The sequence below is a fragment of the Stigmatopora argus genome, chromosome 19 (assembly GCF_051989625.1).
Source record: "Stigmatopora argus isolate UIUO_Sarg chromosome 19, RoL_Sarg_1.0, whole genome shotgun sequence".
Classification (NCBI taxonomy): Eukaryota; Metazoa; Chordata; class Actinopteri; order Syngnathiformes; family Syngnathidae; genus Stigmatopora; species Stigmatopora argus.
In genome coordinates, this window is record NC_135405.1 from 12,145,321 (window position 1) to 12,159,484 (window position 14,164).

The window sequence follows — 14,164 nt, forward strand, 5'->3', positions numbered from 1 at the left end:
GTGTATGCCACTGTAAGTGTTATTAGTGAGTTGCAGCCATTATGTGGAAGGGGGTTGATGATTTATGAAGCGTGTTATGGCCTCCTCCACCGGGGAACGTAAAAGCACGCCATGGCTCGTTATTGCCTTTCTTTTCCGTTCGGTCGTGCTTTTTTTTTGCCTGTTTTTTGGACGCTCTTTATTTGATGTGCTGATTTTAATTGAGTTTTTTTAATGGTTAATTTGAGTGTGAAGATTGAATAAGGTTGTGTAAAAGAAGTAGGTCTGCTACGAATAATTAACGTCTCGATCAAATGAAAAGACTGTTTTGATAGATGAATCATCATTGAATGTGTTTTTGAACGATGTTATTTGTAAAGATGACCCAGATAGATTGAAACATTTAGTTTTTAAGAGCAACTGCCATTTTTTTCACCAAACTGATAATCATCATGAATGGCAACGAATCGAATTGAAAAACAAGAACCTAACTTTTGAAATGACCTTTGACCTCCCGTCATTCTACGCACAATACTTACATGTACATGGGCTGTAGTTGAAGGTGGGACGCCTTCTGGGGTCCTTGGTAGCCGTACGAGTCAAATCCACCTATAAAATCAACTGCAAAGGAAAACAAATGTGTCCGTTAATCGTGTTAAAGAACACATGACTGTGTATATCACTCGTGAGCAGCCACTAGCGGCTATCAAGGTCTATTACATCAAAATGAGAAGATTATTTACGTCAAGGGTGTCAAACTCGGGTTGGTTCGCGGGCCGCAATAACGTCAAATAAATATAATATACATCTATAATCTTCATTGGAATTTGATCCTAAAACAGAAAGTTGGCACTCATGATTTACTTACTCGGGCCGCACAAAATGATGCGGCGGGCCAGATTTGGCCCCCGGGCCGCCACTTTGACACCCGTGATTTACGTAAAGATCATAATTATTTTGATTTTTCCCCCTTCATCGCACTACCACAGTTTATATGAATGTGATCAATCCGAGTGGAAATAAAGAAAAGAAAAAAACCGCGCCAATATTTGGTCCGTGGGCGCCATCCTCGGATCACGAATCCCGCCCCCCCTCGGATCGTTATTCCCGCTTCGACGCCACGCGCGTTTTTCCCGCTGACTCACGCCCCAGTCAAGCGCTCCCCGACGGCGCTCCCGCGGCGGGCTTGATTAGAACGTGTCCGACCGAAGCGAAGGCGCACGCCGAATCATCATCGGGCTAATTAGCTTTCTCAGCAGCTGCGAATGTCGGCGAAGGCCCTCGGCGAGCATTAGCTCCCTCGCCCGAGGCCCGTTTCCGGCGAATTGCCCGCGATTACCGTTCGCCCGCGCGTTATCGAGCCGACGCGTTGGGAGATTAGCATCGATCCACCTAAATTGGGGCGGGAGAAACGGCGACGGGAAGACACGCGGCGTTCAAATTGTTGACGGTTTAATCGTGGCGGAAATGCAGATAGGGTTCGTTTGCGGAGGGGATGAGCTCATGAGAATGCCGCAGATAGCGTTAGCGTTCACTTGAGAGCGCTACGTGTTTGCGTGTGGGCTCGCGCGAGCGTTTTTACGACCTGAAATCACGGATTAAAGCCGCGGTGGGGAACTACAACCCTTTTTATGTTGACATCAGACTTTTCGTATTTTCTGAAGGGGCGTTTGAAAAATAAATAAAGGATCTATAGCACATGTGTCAAAGTGGCGGCCCGGGGGCCAAATCTGGCCCGCCGCATCATTTTGTGTGGCCCGGCAAAGTAAATCATGAGTGCCAACTTTCTGTTTTAGGATCAAATTAAAATGAAGAGTATAGATGTATATTAAATTCCCTGGTTTTCCCCCTTTTAAATCAATAATTGTCATTTTTTAATCAACTTTTTCTGTGTTTTAAGTTCAAAAATCATTTTGTAAAATCTAAATATATATTCAAAAAAAGCTAAAATAAACATTGTTTTAGATATATAAAAAACTGAATATTCAGGGATTTTAATCCAGTTCTTTTAATCCATTTATTAAAAAAAAATCTAAATATTATATCTAAAATGGTCCGGCCCACATGAAATCGAGTTGACGTTATTGCGGCCCGCGAACCAACCCGACCGAGTTTGACACCCTTGCCAAAAAAAATCCAAATTAGTAAAGCCATTTTGTTTCAGGCACAAGCGAGTCACGCACAACGTAATCCCCCCCCCTGAGCATGTTTGATTGACACATCTATTAGCTTGAAGGCTTATCAGAGAGCGAATTACTGTAACATTGTGAAAAACGACTTTTAACACTCCAATTCCTTGACAGAAATCACTTTATATTCCTTTTTGTTTCACGAGAACGACGTTGAGTTAGCCAAGCGGGGATGTCGCGTGTAAACTGAGGCGCTTTGACGAGTTTCTTGTTACTTTCCATGTTGGGACCGTGGGACGTGGATGAATTTCATGGCCCGTGAACACAAAATTAATTGGTAAAGATTTTAACTTGAGCTGCCGCGGCGCTACGAGGCCAGATAAGAAAGCTTGTTTTGCTAATCCGTCGCGCTAGTTGGGCTATCTCTTTACTTTCCCTTCGCCGGGGGCCAAAAATCTCACATTCAAGTAAAGGGCAACACCGCAGGACATCAATTATTCACACTCGGAACGAAGCGCTTTTTCTTTGGGTTTGCAAAGTTTGGTCAGGTCTGTTGATAACCCACAGAAACTTTACGACAGTTAATAACGCCCGTACGAAATTGCCTTGTTTCAAATGACATTACATTAAAATTAAAATAGGAATTTGCAGTCTTATTCCAAATGAAAGAAGCCCAGTAGCAGCAAAGCATCCCCAAAAACTAGCCCAGCTTTCTTTATTTATTTTTTTTCATTCTACAAAATCACTTTAAAATGTGTGGGTGTGTGTTTGTGTGTTTGTTTGCGGGTACTCACAGCTGTCCTCCTCCTCCGAGATGAGTTTGACCACGTAGCAGGCGTAGATGAAGCCCGCCAACTGTAGGACATGCGTTGAAGCGCCGAGGGACGGAAAAGAGAAAAAAAAAATAGGCACATTAATATCCTGTTAATATTCTGACCACTCAAGTATTCCATTTGGATGTTGCCGCATGTAAACACAATATCCTGCGGTTGAAAAAAAATGGCCGCTTTGTTTATATTGCCTCCCCGTGTGAAGAAGACCCAAGTGAGATAGATGTGGCGGCGCTATATGTATAGAAGTTTTATCTTTTGCTGGTGTTTGCTGGAGAAGAGATGTTTTGATATGTATTTGATCATTTATCATCATTTTGGTTTTATGGTGCTATGAAAAAAAGCAGCCTTTTGTATCATGAAAAATCCCCATCCACAGATTTTCAATTGGGTTGAGATCTGGGTTTTGGAATACTTCCCAATTAATCATTTTCAGGACATCTTAGCTGAGTATTTTGGATATAGCAGTGTTGTGATATCAATTAAAAATATCAATTTGCTTAGCACATTTGAGTTCAAATAGCTCCAAATGCATTTTTAAAAAATCGCAATCATGATTACAGTCCCATTTCGTTAAAAAAGAAAGTTTCAGCAAGATAATTGTCAACAAAATTGAAATTACCTTATGAGAATGTTGTAATATTGGCAAATCCTGATTTACTAGCATAACATCAGCAAGAAATTAGGAATTTACAGTCTTGTAGAATATGAAACAGGCCCAGTAGCAGCAAAGCATCCCCAAGAACTAACCGAGCCTCCTTAATGTTTCTTTTCATTCCACAAATTAGATTACAACGTAAAGTAGCGGCTCCGCCGACATGGGGTCCATTTGTTGCGCTAACGACACAGCTGCAGCATCCATTTTTCCATTTGTTTGAATCAGGGTTACCTAGCAACTACAGAAAGGGGGAAAAGAAGCATGTAGCCACTGACAGAAAGAGTAGATGAAACGTGTCGAGAAATAATAAGTACAACTTTTCCTGGCAAAGGTTGAAGATGCGTTCAAAAGCACGGTATCAGTCGAAGACAACAACATTCTTTCCGCCGGCTGTCAAAACATGATCTACTTAGTCACCTAAAACGACAGAAAAATCCCAGCAAAATCCCTCACAGTCTTACGCAACAACATCCCCGGCACCCCGATTCCAATTCTTAATTGATTGGCTCCCGTTTGCCTTCTCATTCCACGGCGCTGCTGATAAGCGCGCCTAATCGCGCCCACGTCGCCTGATAATCTTGTCATTTTCATCGCGGCAAACATTGCGCTTGATCGTTAATCCCTCAACGCCGATAAACGTCGCCGAGGCGCCTCATTTTACGGGAATAAATCTGTGGGTCGAGCTATCATGAAAGCCCTTTCGCAAAGATTTTTCCCAATCGGCGCTTCGTTTGAGAAGGAAAAACGTTAGAAGCGGGAAAAGTGCATTAACAAAGTCAGTTTTGAAGAGTGTTGCTTATCTCAGTGGCCACCGGAGGGCAGTGTTACGTGGGATGAGTGTTGAAACAACACAAATTGAGCCACGAAAAATCAACATGAGTGTCAGACTCAGTCTAGTTTGTCAACTACATTCAAGGCAATTACATTTGAATGTATTTTAGTTTTTTAAACGCAGTATTTTTACGTGAATTTCTGATCAAATCTGACTAAAATATCTATTTGTAAACCCATTCTAATCTCATTTTAACACTATAACACATTCTTGTTAATGTTCTTCGACATAGCAAAAGACGGAAAAACTCTTTTAATGGATTCCGACCCCCCCCCAAAAAATCTGAAGGGTTTTTTCCCCCCGACAAAGCAAACAAAAGAGCCACAGGTTATTACTTATTCATCAAATATAGGATTAGCGCAGCAGAGCACAGCGGCGGAGTGACACGCGTGGCATTGTTCTTTCACCTTCCTTGATCTCGGAATAACAAGCGAGTATCGAGACGACCCTCCGAAAAAAAAATGCTGGGCTGGATTTTTTGGGAAAACAGCTGGCAGAGTTCCGTGGGGTCCCTGAAGGCATCGTTTGGATATTTCGTACGTCCGCGAAGAAACCACCAGATGAGAGGTTGGCATCGGCGCCAGCGCAAATCCGGTTTGGAGTGTTTGCTTCCAAAATATCCCCGGGGGGTGAAAGAGCTCGACGAGAGCGGAAAAGGAAGCCAAAGCTCGCAAGATTTCTCGAGCCGGCGGGCAACGGCGGGCTAATTCATCAATGAATGTGTTTTTCGTTTTAATGCCTGTGACTCTGGAAAAAAAATGACTATTTGGATAGTCGACTAAACATTGATTTTTTTCTCTAGGACAAAACGACAAACCGCCTAATATAAGAATGACTATTATTGCTCTTGACATGCCTTTTTAGGTGTAAAAAAATGATACTGTAAGAAAATTGAGATTTGTAACCGCATTATTTCAAAGCAAAGATTTTATAACCACGACAGGGATCATAATGTTTATGTCAAGATTCTCCAAAAAGCATAAATGTGCCAAATTTGTGATGTATTTTTATTGCTTAAGTCAAGCTTTACCTGAAATCAATGAAAAGCCGTCTCACTGCTGCTCTGATTTAGTGAGTTTGCAAAAGGATAAAGGCAAGTTTTTTTCCGCCGCGACGCCTACGTGCGCAACACGTGTTGTTATCGAACAGATTCTCAGCAATAAAAAATATACGTTTTTAGTCCGGTAAGAAGGAAATGAAAAAGAACATTATGGGCAAACTGGGGTCACTTGAGGTCACTTTCTATGTAACGAAATTTCCCGAATACGGGATGAATAAAGTTATCCAATCCAATCTAACCAATGGTGAATGATTTGCAGATCTGAGTTGTAAGTGAATACAATTTGAATAAAACTCTCCCAGTTCAAATGTCACATGTACCGCCGCTAACGATAGCCAGTCATTTAATAGATGAAACTAGCTTCATTTCTCCTAAAACAATATATTGTCCCACATCAACGCTACTTATTAAAAATCTTGTGCTACCGCCGACTCTTACGTCCCACTTTTGTCCATCTCAACCTTGATTTAACACCGGCGGCGGCGTCGGCGGTAGCGAGCCCGCATACCAAACTACGGCATAATTACGACATAACCCTCCGACTTAAAAAGCCAGTCGACGCCATTAACAACTTTGACAGCGTTTCCAGCAATTTGAGCGGCGAGTCGGCGGTCAGGTTGCGCGCTCACCAGGCACGACAGCCTTTTCGCGCGCCAATTACCGGGAGACAGCGGCCTCCACGCTCGCTTATAAGCATCGCTGTCAGCCACCGCCGCGGCGTCATCCGAAGAGACGAGGGACGCGCCGGCACCTGCCCGTCCTCGCCGGTTTAATAATGAACGGCCTTGGCGTGCGTATACGGCGCGCGTACATTCGCCGCGCCCGCATTGAGATGCGCGAGCGAGCGTGCCCGAACGGGCGACGGTGATGAAAGGCGACGGGGGCCTCCGTCATTCCAGCGCTTCGCCGTCTCTTCTGATCCCGCTAACGAGCTCGGGTTTTTTTCCCCGTAGAGGGAAAATTCCGACGAGAAAGGTCGGGCGGGAGTTGAGGGCTAAAGCGGTAGCGGGAAATCATTTTGGCAGAGATGAAAACGCAAATAGGCAGCAGCGTCTCTGAAGACGTGTCAAATGTAGCAAAGTTGAATTTAAGTTACCTTTTATGTTGCAACACTTTTATTGGGGAGAAATATTTCACGTCACCTCAAACTATCAAGGATTGAAATTCCGTCTCAGAACTGCTATTTAACCTATTGTTCTACTTTTACAGTAATACTTTATTTAGGGCGGTTATTAGTTTCCACGACCTGGCACAATAGGCAAATAACCACTGTTTTTATTCAGCCCATTTAATATTATTTGGACTTTTAAACACCCTCCATGTAGTTATTTAACTCCCAAAGATAGACCAGACACTCCCTCTAGTGGCCAGTGCAATAATCTCCAATCATGACTTGCATTTTTACCCCCATTTCATTTACTATTACCTCCCAAAGGAAGACACTGTCCCCTAGCGGCCACTAAAATAACAACCTATCGTGACTTGTATTATTGTTCCTACGTGATAAACTTTGAATATATATTTGCCGACTCCTAGCCGCTGTGCAATTTTAATTCGTCTAACAACTTTTCAGACTGCCGTCACACTGCCCTCTAGCGGCCACTGAAAAAAATCACCTATCATAACTTGTCTTTTTTCCCCTTTTTTGCGATTGTATTATTGTTCCTACATAAAAAAAAGTTGAATATATATTTGCCGTGCAATTTTAATTTGTCTAACAACTTTTCACACTGCCCTCTAGCGGCCACTGAAAAAATCCCCTATCTTGACTTGCCTTTTCCCCTCATTTTCATGATTATATTATTGTTCCTACATGATAAACTTTGAATATATATTTGAAAAATCCTAGCCGCCGTCCAATTTTAATTCAACTAACAACTTTTCAGACTACTGACCGACATTTAGTGTGTGTGTGTGTGTGTGTGTGTGTGTTGCTTACGGCCAAAAGTATCTGCAGCGAGGAGTGAGCCACCTCCACGAACTGAAAGTCCATCAGGCACCCGGCTATGGAGATATATCGGTGGTCCTCGGGGGCCCAGGACGGAGGAGGACTGACGGGGGTCACCCTGCACCCGGGCCCGTTCTCCATCCACCAGGAGCGATGCATGGACAGGTTGAAGGTGAGGACCAGGTCCGAGTCCTGGGGACGGATAGAGAAAACTTAAGGTTTGGACGCCATTCTGTTCAAGCAGAACAAAAGATTTCCAAAGAAAGCGAGGCTGTGGATAAAAATAAATGAATAAATGGCAAGATGTAGAATTCCGGTGGGAGCGGACGCGTGGGATGTTGAGATAAGACAACAGATGGCTACAAAATCTACACCAGAAAATACACAAACGCGTTAATGCTGTTTTTTTTTAAAGCAAAGCGGAGGGCGTATTAGTTGTATTCAAGTAATATGTCAAGTATTACGATCAACATTTTTCCACACTGACCTTTTATCACCATTTTCAGCGCGACGATGGTCAAACTAGTAATATAGTGGTGCGCTCTTATTTTGAAAGAGTCTACTGGAAGGTGGCTGGGATTCTTTCATGAACAGCCGAGACGACACAAGTGAGGAGTTTCCATTCATCTGGAGTCGAGGGTGCCGCCTCCTCCTTGCGAAAATGCTGATTTTCCCGCTAATGTTCCCACCTAATTAATTTATACGGCGCTTTCTTTGGCTCCTTTTTGGGTCTCTTTCTATTCTGGTGTAATGAGTTAATGCCTCATTAGCGGCGAGCTCTGATTAATAGCGTCGCCCCTTGTTGTGCTCGTCGTCTTTGTAATGAGTAAAAATCTCCGTGAAATTCTTCCCATTTGTGCTTGCGTCCCTGAACGCAACATTTCTAGAGAGATTTTTTTTTTTAACTCCGCCCCCTCGCTTCCAACGGATTGACATTTAAATGAGCTACGGATTTAAGGCCTTTTTTTTGTTCTTAAGAATCATTAAAGGTGCAGAATTTAAATTTTAATTTGCGGTCATTTATTTAGTGGTTTGCATTTTAAAGGCTTGAAATAATTATGTTATGTCGTCATTTAATCGGATTAATCTCATTATTAATTTGAGGGAAAAAAACACCAATTTAAGGTCATTCTGAACACTCGGTTATATTTCGATACTTTGGACAAGCCTACAAAAATCCATTTTCGATGGAGACACAAAAACGTTCTCAGATCTTTGTCCCTGACTTTGGACGGGTATCGCTTCAACGGACCGCGTCTGTTTTGTAGCCGCAGAAACAGCACCCCCATTTCACTCTCGCTCAATTTCGCCTCAATTTGCCATTTCTTTCCTTTGTCTGCCAGCCTTTCTCTCCAGAGGAAGGAAAGGAAAGAGAAGGGAAGGAAGGAAGCTCCTTTCTAAAGCGTCTTCACCCCGATGGCCAGATTGCGAACGGAGGACGTATTAAGTCGGGGAAGATGGACGGCTGGATAAAGACGGACTTTGTACACCTTTTCCAAGGTCAATCCTAGTTGGGATTTTTAACAGTAAATATTTTTGGTTTTGCGCACTTAAATAAAATGGGGCGGATGATCAAAATGAGATATTTGCACAAAACGGTGACATAGTTGGACATTTGTGCTTCAAAATGTAAAGCCTGGCAAAATATAGTTGTAAATTGTGAACTGATTGGTCCCCAAAAAAATCTGTGGTAAAGTTGACTAACAAAATAATCAATTATTATGTTGACAATTTTAGTGTTTATTTATTATTATTAATTGATTATTTATTTATTATTTAAAGCATTCAATTCAATATTGGGGAATTCCAGGATGTTTTTTTTTTTACCCAAAAAAAAAAAGGGTCTCATTTAACTACGAGTTTTAAGTGATGTTTCTTTATCGAAAATGTGCCATTTTTTGGGGGTGGTGGGCTCTTCACCGACTTCCCGCAGACTCAATTAGTTTGACGCCTTGTCCGTCGCCAGCCCACCTGGGATGTTTGAATAGGCGCCGCAATTTGCCACGTGACGGTCACGGTCACCTTATTGACTTCATCTCCGCTTGGACGCCCACTCTAACACACATACATACCCACACACCCACACACTGACACACAAACAAAGGAAAAGCCCCGCCCCTCCCGACCAATTTGATGGAAGAGAGGTGCTGGAGGCATCACGGGTTAAGGTCTCATCCGGCCCACCCTCCCTTGGGAAATCAGAGCCCAAACAACGTAGGGAGATGCGGCATGACTGATGATATTTGCCGCAAAATAGCACAAGCGAAGATGGAGATACTCTGTTAAATAGACTGAAAGATGGAGCTATTAAACAGCACTAAAAAATACATTTTGACTAAATAACTTGAATTCCCTTGTAACTGCTTTTAGCTGTTGTAATAAAAAACTAAATTATATTTTAAAAATATATCCCAGACTATTATTGAATATTATAGTATTATAAGATCCACAATTATCTTTAAACACTTTATAAAATGAAAACAAAAATATTTAACATTCCCAAACATGACTACGATAAGAAATGATTGGAACAAAAATGCTAAAATTGAAAGCTAAATCATTTGAAATCCTCAAACGCTACATAAAAATCCCACTATTTAATCGTATCAAAGTCAAATCTTTTAACTTTGTAAATCCAACACATTTGAAAAGCCCAAACATTTGGCTCGTATTCAATTTAAAAAATCAGAGTTCAATCACAACACTTTTTGCAGTGTTCACCACCACCCATTACACAGAAAAGTCATTATAAACAATTTTCCACTATAAAAAATAGCCACAGTCAATCTGTTCAAGCGGCTAGCGGCGCGTCAACAAAAAAAAACGCTAATTCACGGCGGCGCCTGAAATTCTACAGTAAGCGTGCATAATAGCTTAAATGGCTCGGCTGCCACGAGAACTAGTTGACAGCGTAAAAACGCCGTGGGATTCGGCGCTTTTCCTCCGATGCCTTTATTTATGTTTTTCCTGCTTAATTAAATCAAGCGCTTGCATAATGCGAGCGACGGCGATGTGAACGTTACACAACCAATGGCGGAGGCCCATTTTTTTTTCCAACCCACCGTCTCTCTCTCTCTTTCTCGCCTTTGTCTTCTCACCTCATCTCAAGCTCCTCTGTTGTGTTCCTTTTTCTTTTTTTCCCCCTTTGTGACTCACGACTGAAGACTCGTCGGCGCCACCTACGCCCACGCGCGTTTTCACGCTTGCCGGCTACCACGGGTGTCAAACTCGCGTCGGTTGGCGGGCCAAATTAATGTCAACTCCGACTCGTGTGGGCCGGGTCATTTTATTTTTGGGCTGAAAAAGTTAGCTAGCTTTTGCATTGAAAGACCAGCATCTCAAATGAATTGGACGGCTATTGTTGTCATTGGTGGGCAATGAGTTCATTTCCACCCCCCACTATCATTTTAGTATACTTACAGGTTATTTTCTTACTGCAAAACAGAATATTTTTTTTTAGTTACAAATACGGCTTATATGCGAGAAAATACGGTAAGCAAAACCCCCCTTCCCACACAGCAAATGAGTGACAGCTGAGTGCAGCATGTGTCACCCAGGAGGTGGCCGCATCTATTATATCACCCCGCTACGGACGACTGACAGTTTGCAAGTGTGTGTGTGTGCGCGTGATAACGTGCATATGCTACTTGCTCCACAGGCTCCTCTCCAAATGTGCCCGGGGTGCCGGAGAAAAATGGCTTAAAAGAAGCATTTTCAGACTGATACGACTTCACTTTCTGTCAACGTTGTGCGTTTGCTTATCTGGATTTTTTTTTTAAATTTATGAGAGGCACAAAAATGATCTTAAAGAACTGGGAAAGTGAATTTCCTGGGGTGTTTAAGTCGTTTTTTTAGCCCGGGCCACCAATAACATAATATTCAGAGAAACCAATGACTTGCATTTGGATTGGACGTATAATCACCATCAATGGCGGCCAATGAGATTTGAGATCTTGGACCTATGATACATTTCATCTTGAATCGGACTCAACTCCAAAGCTCAGCGTCATTTTTTAAATCTAAATTAGCTCCGAGCTGTGATTTCATCTCCCATTTCCATTTCGCTGTCTTAGCCACGCCCCCTCTGTTACCGCGACGACGAGTTCAAACTCCCCCACTCGGATGAGCCGTTAAAGCGGAAGGGTCCCGCGTTGCGCCAACACTCGTTCCCGCTAATACCCCTCGAGCGCTATCGCTAATGAGCCTTTAAACAGGATGCTGTTTCCCAGGTTTTATTGTGAAGGAATTCCTTAAAGCGATCCTCTTTAATGCGGGACTAACACATTTTTACTGCCGATTCATTTTGTTTTATTTCCTTTGAGGGCCAGCGCGGTTTTACACGCCGTCTGGTGTAATGGCTCCATAAAAAAAAGCTAGCTGCTTGATTAGCATAACCGCCGGCTAATGTGGGGGTGCACCACCTTTGGGCCCCCCGGCCCCCCCACCTACGATAACTAGGTCAAGGTTAATGTGCCCTTGCTGTGGTTGCAAAAGGAAGACCGCGGCGTGCCTTTTCACTCCGCTCGAATCCGATTGGACGGCGTTTAATTGACGGAAGCGCAACTAATTGGCGGGGGGCTTGTGAGATAACAGATGCGTCGGGACCACTCGGCGGGCCGGCTTTTCATCATTTTTATCGTAGCGGTCTCCAATTTGTGAGCAGGTGTGTGGGAAATCTATCGACCAATCACGTGCGACTATTTTTACAAGTAGAAAAAATAGACATTGTATAAAATAGTGGGAGGCTTTAAGTATTTAGAAGATATTGACTGGTTTTAGCTTGAGAATCTTCAAAGAGGCCCGCAAAAATGCCACTGTTATTTTTCCCTTCTTCAAAATAGATGGTAAATAAATACATTTAAAAAAACCTCAGCGCCAAAAATGAGACATTTGTATTCCTGTGACTATTCCAAGTGGAATATCAATCCGATGATGCTTGATTGCAAAAGCACGTTTCGCCCCCTCAGCTCAATAACAATCATTTACATTGAAAAATGGCTTCTATTCATTCCTTTTCAGCAGCGACTGCAATCAAGTTCAATCAACGCTGATTTCTTGTGTTTACGGAAGGGCTGATTGGGCCTAATTAATTGCCCGAGTAGATCATCTTTGATTCCAATCGGCTCATTTTACCGCAGCTGAATTGTAAATATTGTCAACGCTGGCAAAGGCTGGAAAGTCAGAGTGAAGCGCCTTCTTCGAACGGATTTTATTGTCAAAACGAATTCCCTCATTATTTTAGAGCCCACCTAAAATGGCTGAATAGCACTTTTTTAATGAACTCTTTGGCGGCTATTAATGGCGATGGACGTCAAATCCAGTTGACATGAATTAAAAAACAAATCTAACTAAGAATTATGATTGTCTAATTAATATCATTTTTAATCTCATCCAATCCAGTTGATATGAATAGAAAAAAAAAAAAACTAAGAATTATGATTGTCCAATTAATCTCATTTTTAATCTTATTCAACCTAGTTGATATGAATTGAAAAAAAATCTAACTAAGAATTGTGATTGTATAATTAATCTCATTTTTAATCTTATCCAATCCAGTTGATATGAATTGAAAACAAAATCTAAGATTTATGATTGTCTAATTAAGCTCATTTTTTAAACCCCACCTAAAACGTCTGACTAGCATCGTTTTCAATGAACTCATTGGCGGCTATCAATGGCGATGGACGTCCAATCCAGTTGATATGAATTGAAAATAAATAAATACATAAGTCTAACTAAGAATTATTACTGTCAAATTAATCTCACTCACCTTCTGAGGGCTTGGAGTTGTACCAAAACATGACCTTTTGAGGCCTCCCCATCCCAGTTAAAAGTAAGCTGCTGAATTAATCTCAAGACCCTATTTTTTGCACTACTGTAACGTTACATTAAAAAAGGACATGAAACCTTACCTTGGACAGCTCGCCCACCTCCAGGTAAAAACAGATAATGAAAACATTCCAGGTCATCCAGATGACCAGCCAGGCTGCGTACTGTGAAGAACAAGAAGAAGAGTCATGTTTGAGACTGGCATTGAACCGGTTTTGGACAAACGCCGACGTAAAAAAACCTACCCCGGTAACATAGCGCGGTCTGAATTGGACGGTGCCGAACAATCCCAAGATGACCACGATGATGTGCAGGAAGTTGGTCAGGATGGGAGCCCATTGGTAGCCCAGGAAATCGATGATCTGACGCTCTAAAACGCTCACCTGACGGGGACAAACGAAAAAAACATTAGTGGAGTTGAATTACAAAATTGAAGCGTCATCAGTAAGGTGGACATTTTGTGGACTGGTTGCATTTTCATTTTTCATTTAACAAAGCCACGCCATCAAAAATCATCGTGGCCTAACTAACACTCGGCCGTTCGCGGCGGCGGCAGCGACGAGACGCTACGAGATGAACAAACGCAGAGAGGCGCACTGATGACTTTAATGCGCAACATAACATTTCATGTGCATCGAGTGTGTGCGTGCACGTCAGAATCGGTTGGCGTTACTTGCGCTTGACGGCGCCTGCTGTTGTCACACACACACAAACACACACTTACACACACTGGGCTCAGCTGGCTTTCTTTGTGCATCAGCTCTATATCATTATGCAAAAAAGAAAAAAAAGTCAGTCCTCCTATTGACAGTTATTTAGTGGTGCAATCGTTCAGTCTCCCGCACAAACATGAAGTCAGGACCCCCCTGAGAGGGGGGACGTACCCCGACAATAATAAA

General features: G+C 42.5%; 1 protein-coding gene across 6 annotated transcripts in view; it reads right to left on the reverse strand.

Annotated features, from left to right (window-relative positions):
* Nucleotides 1-14,164, reverse strand: part of nkain2 (sodium/potassium transporting ATPase interacting 2) — a 48,389-nt gene that overhangs the window by 2,781 nt on the left and 31,444 nt on the right. For all 6 annotated transcript variants that reach the window (XR_013296881.1, XM_077587550.1, XM_077587553.1 and 3 more), the window contains 5 exons: nucleotides 13,511-13,648; nucleotides 13,349-13,429; nucleotides 7,428-7,628; nucleotides 2,903-2,963; nucleotides 519-600 (listed from right to left, as the gene is read on the reverse strand). Coding sequence is in view for 5 of the 6 variants with exons in the window: in XM_077587550.1 (XP_077443676.1) it covers nucleotides 519-600; nucleotides 2,903-2,963; nucleotides 7,428-7,628; nucleotides 13,349-13,429; nucleotides 13,511-13,648 (563 nt within the window). In the remaining variant the exon portion in view is untranslated. The remainder of the gene's footprint in view (nucleotides 1-518; nucleotides 601-2,902; nucleotides 2,964-7,427; nucleotides 7,629-13,348; nucleotides 13,430-13,510; nucleotides 13,649-14,164) is intronic.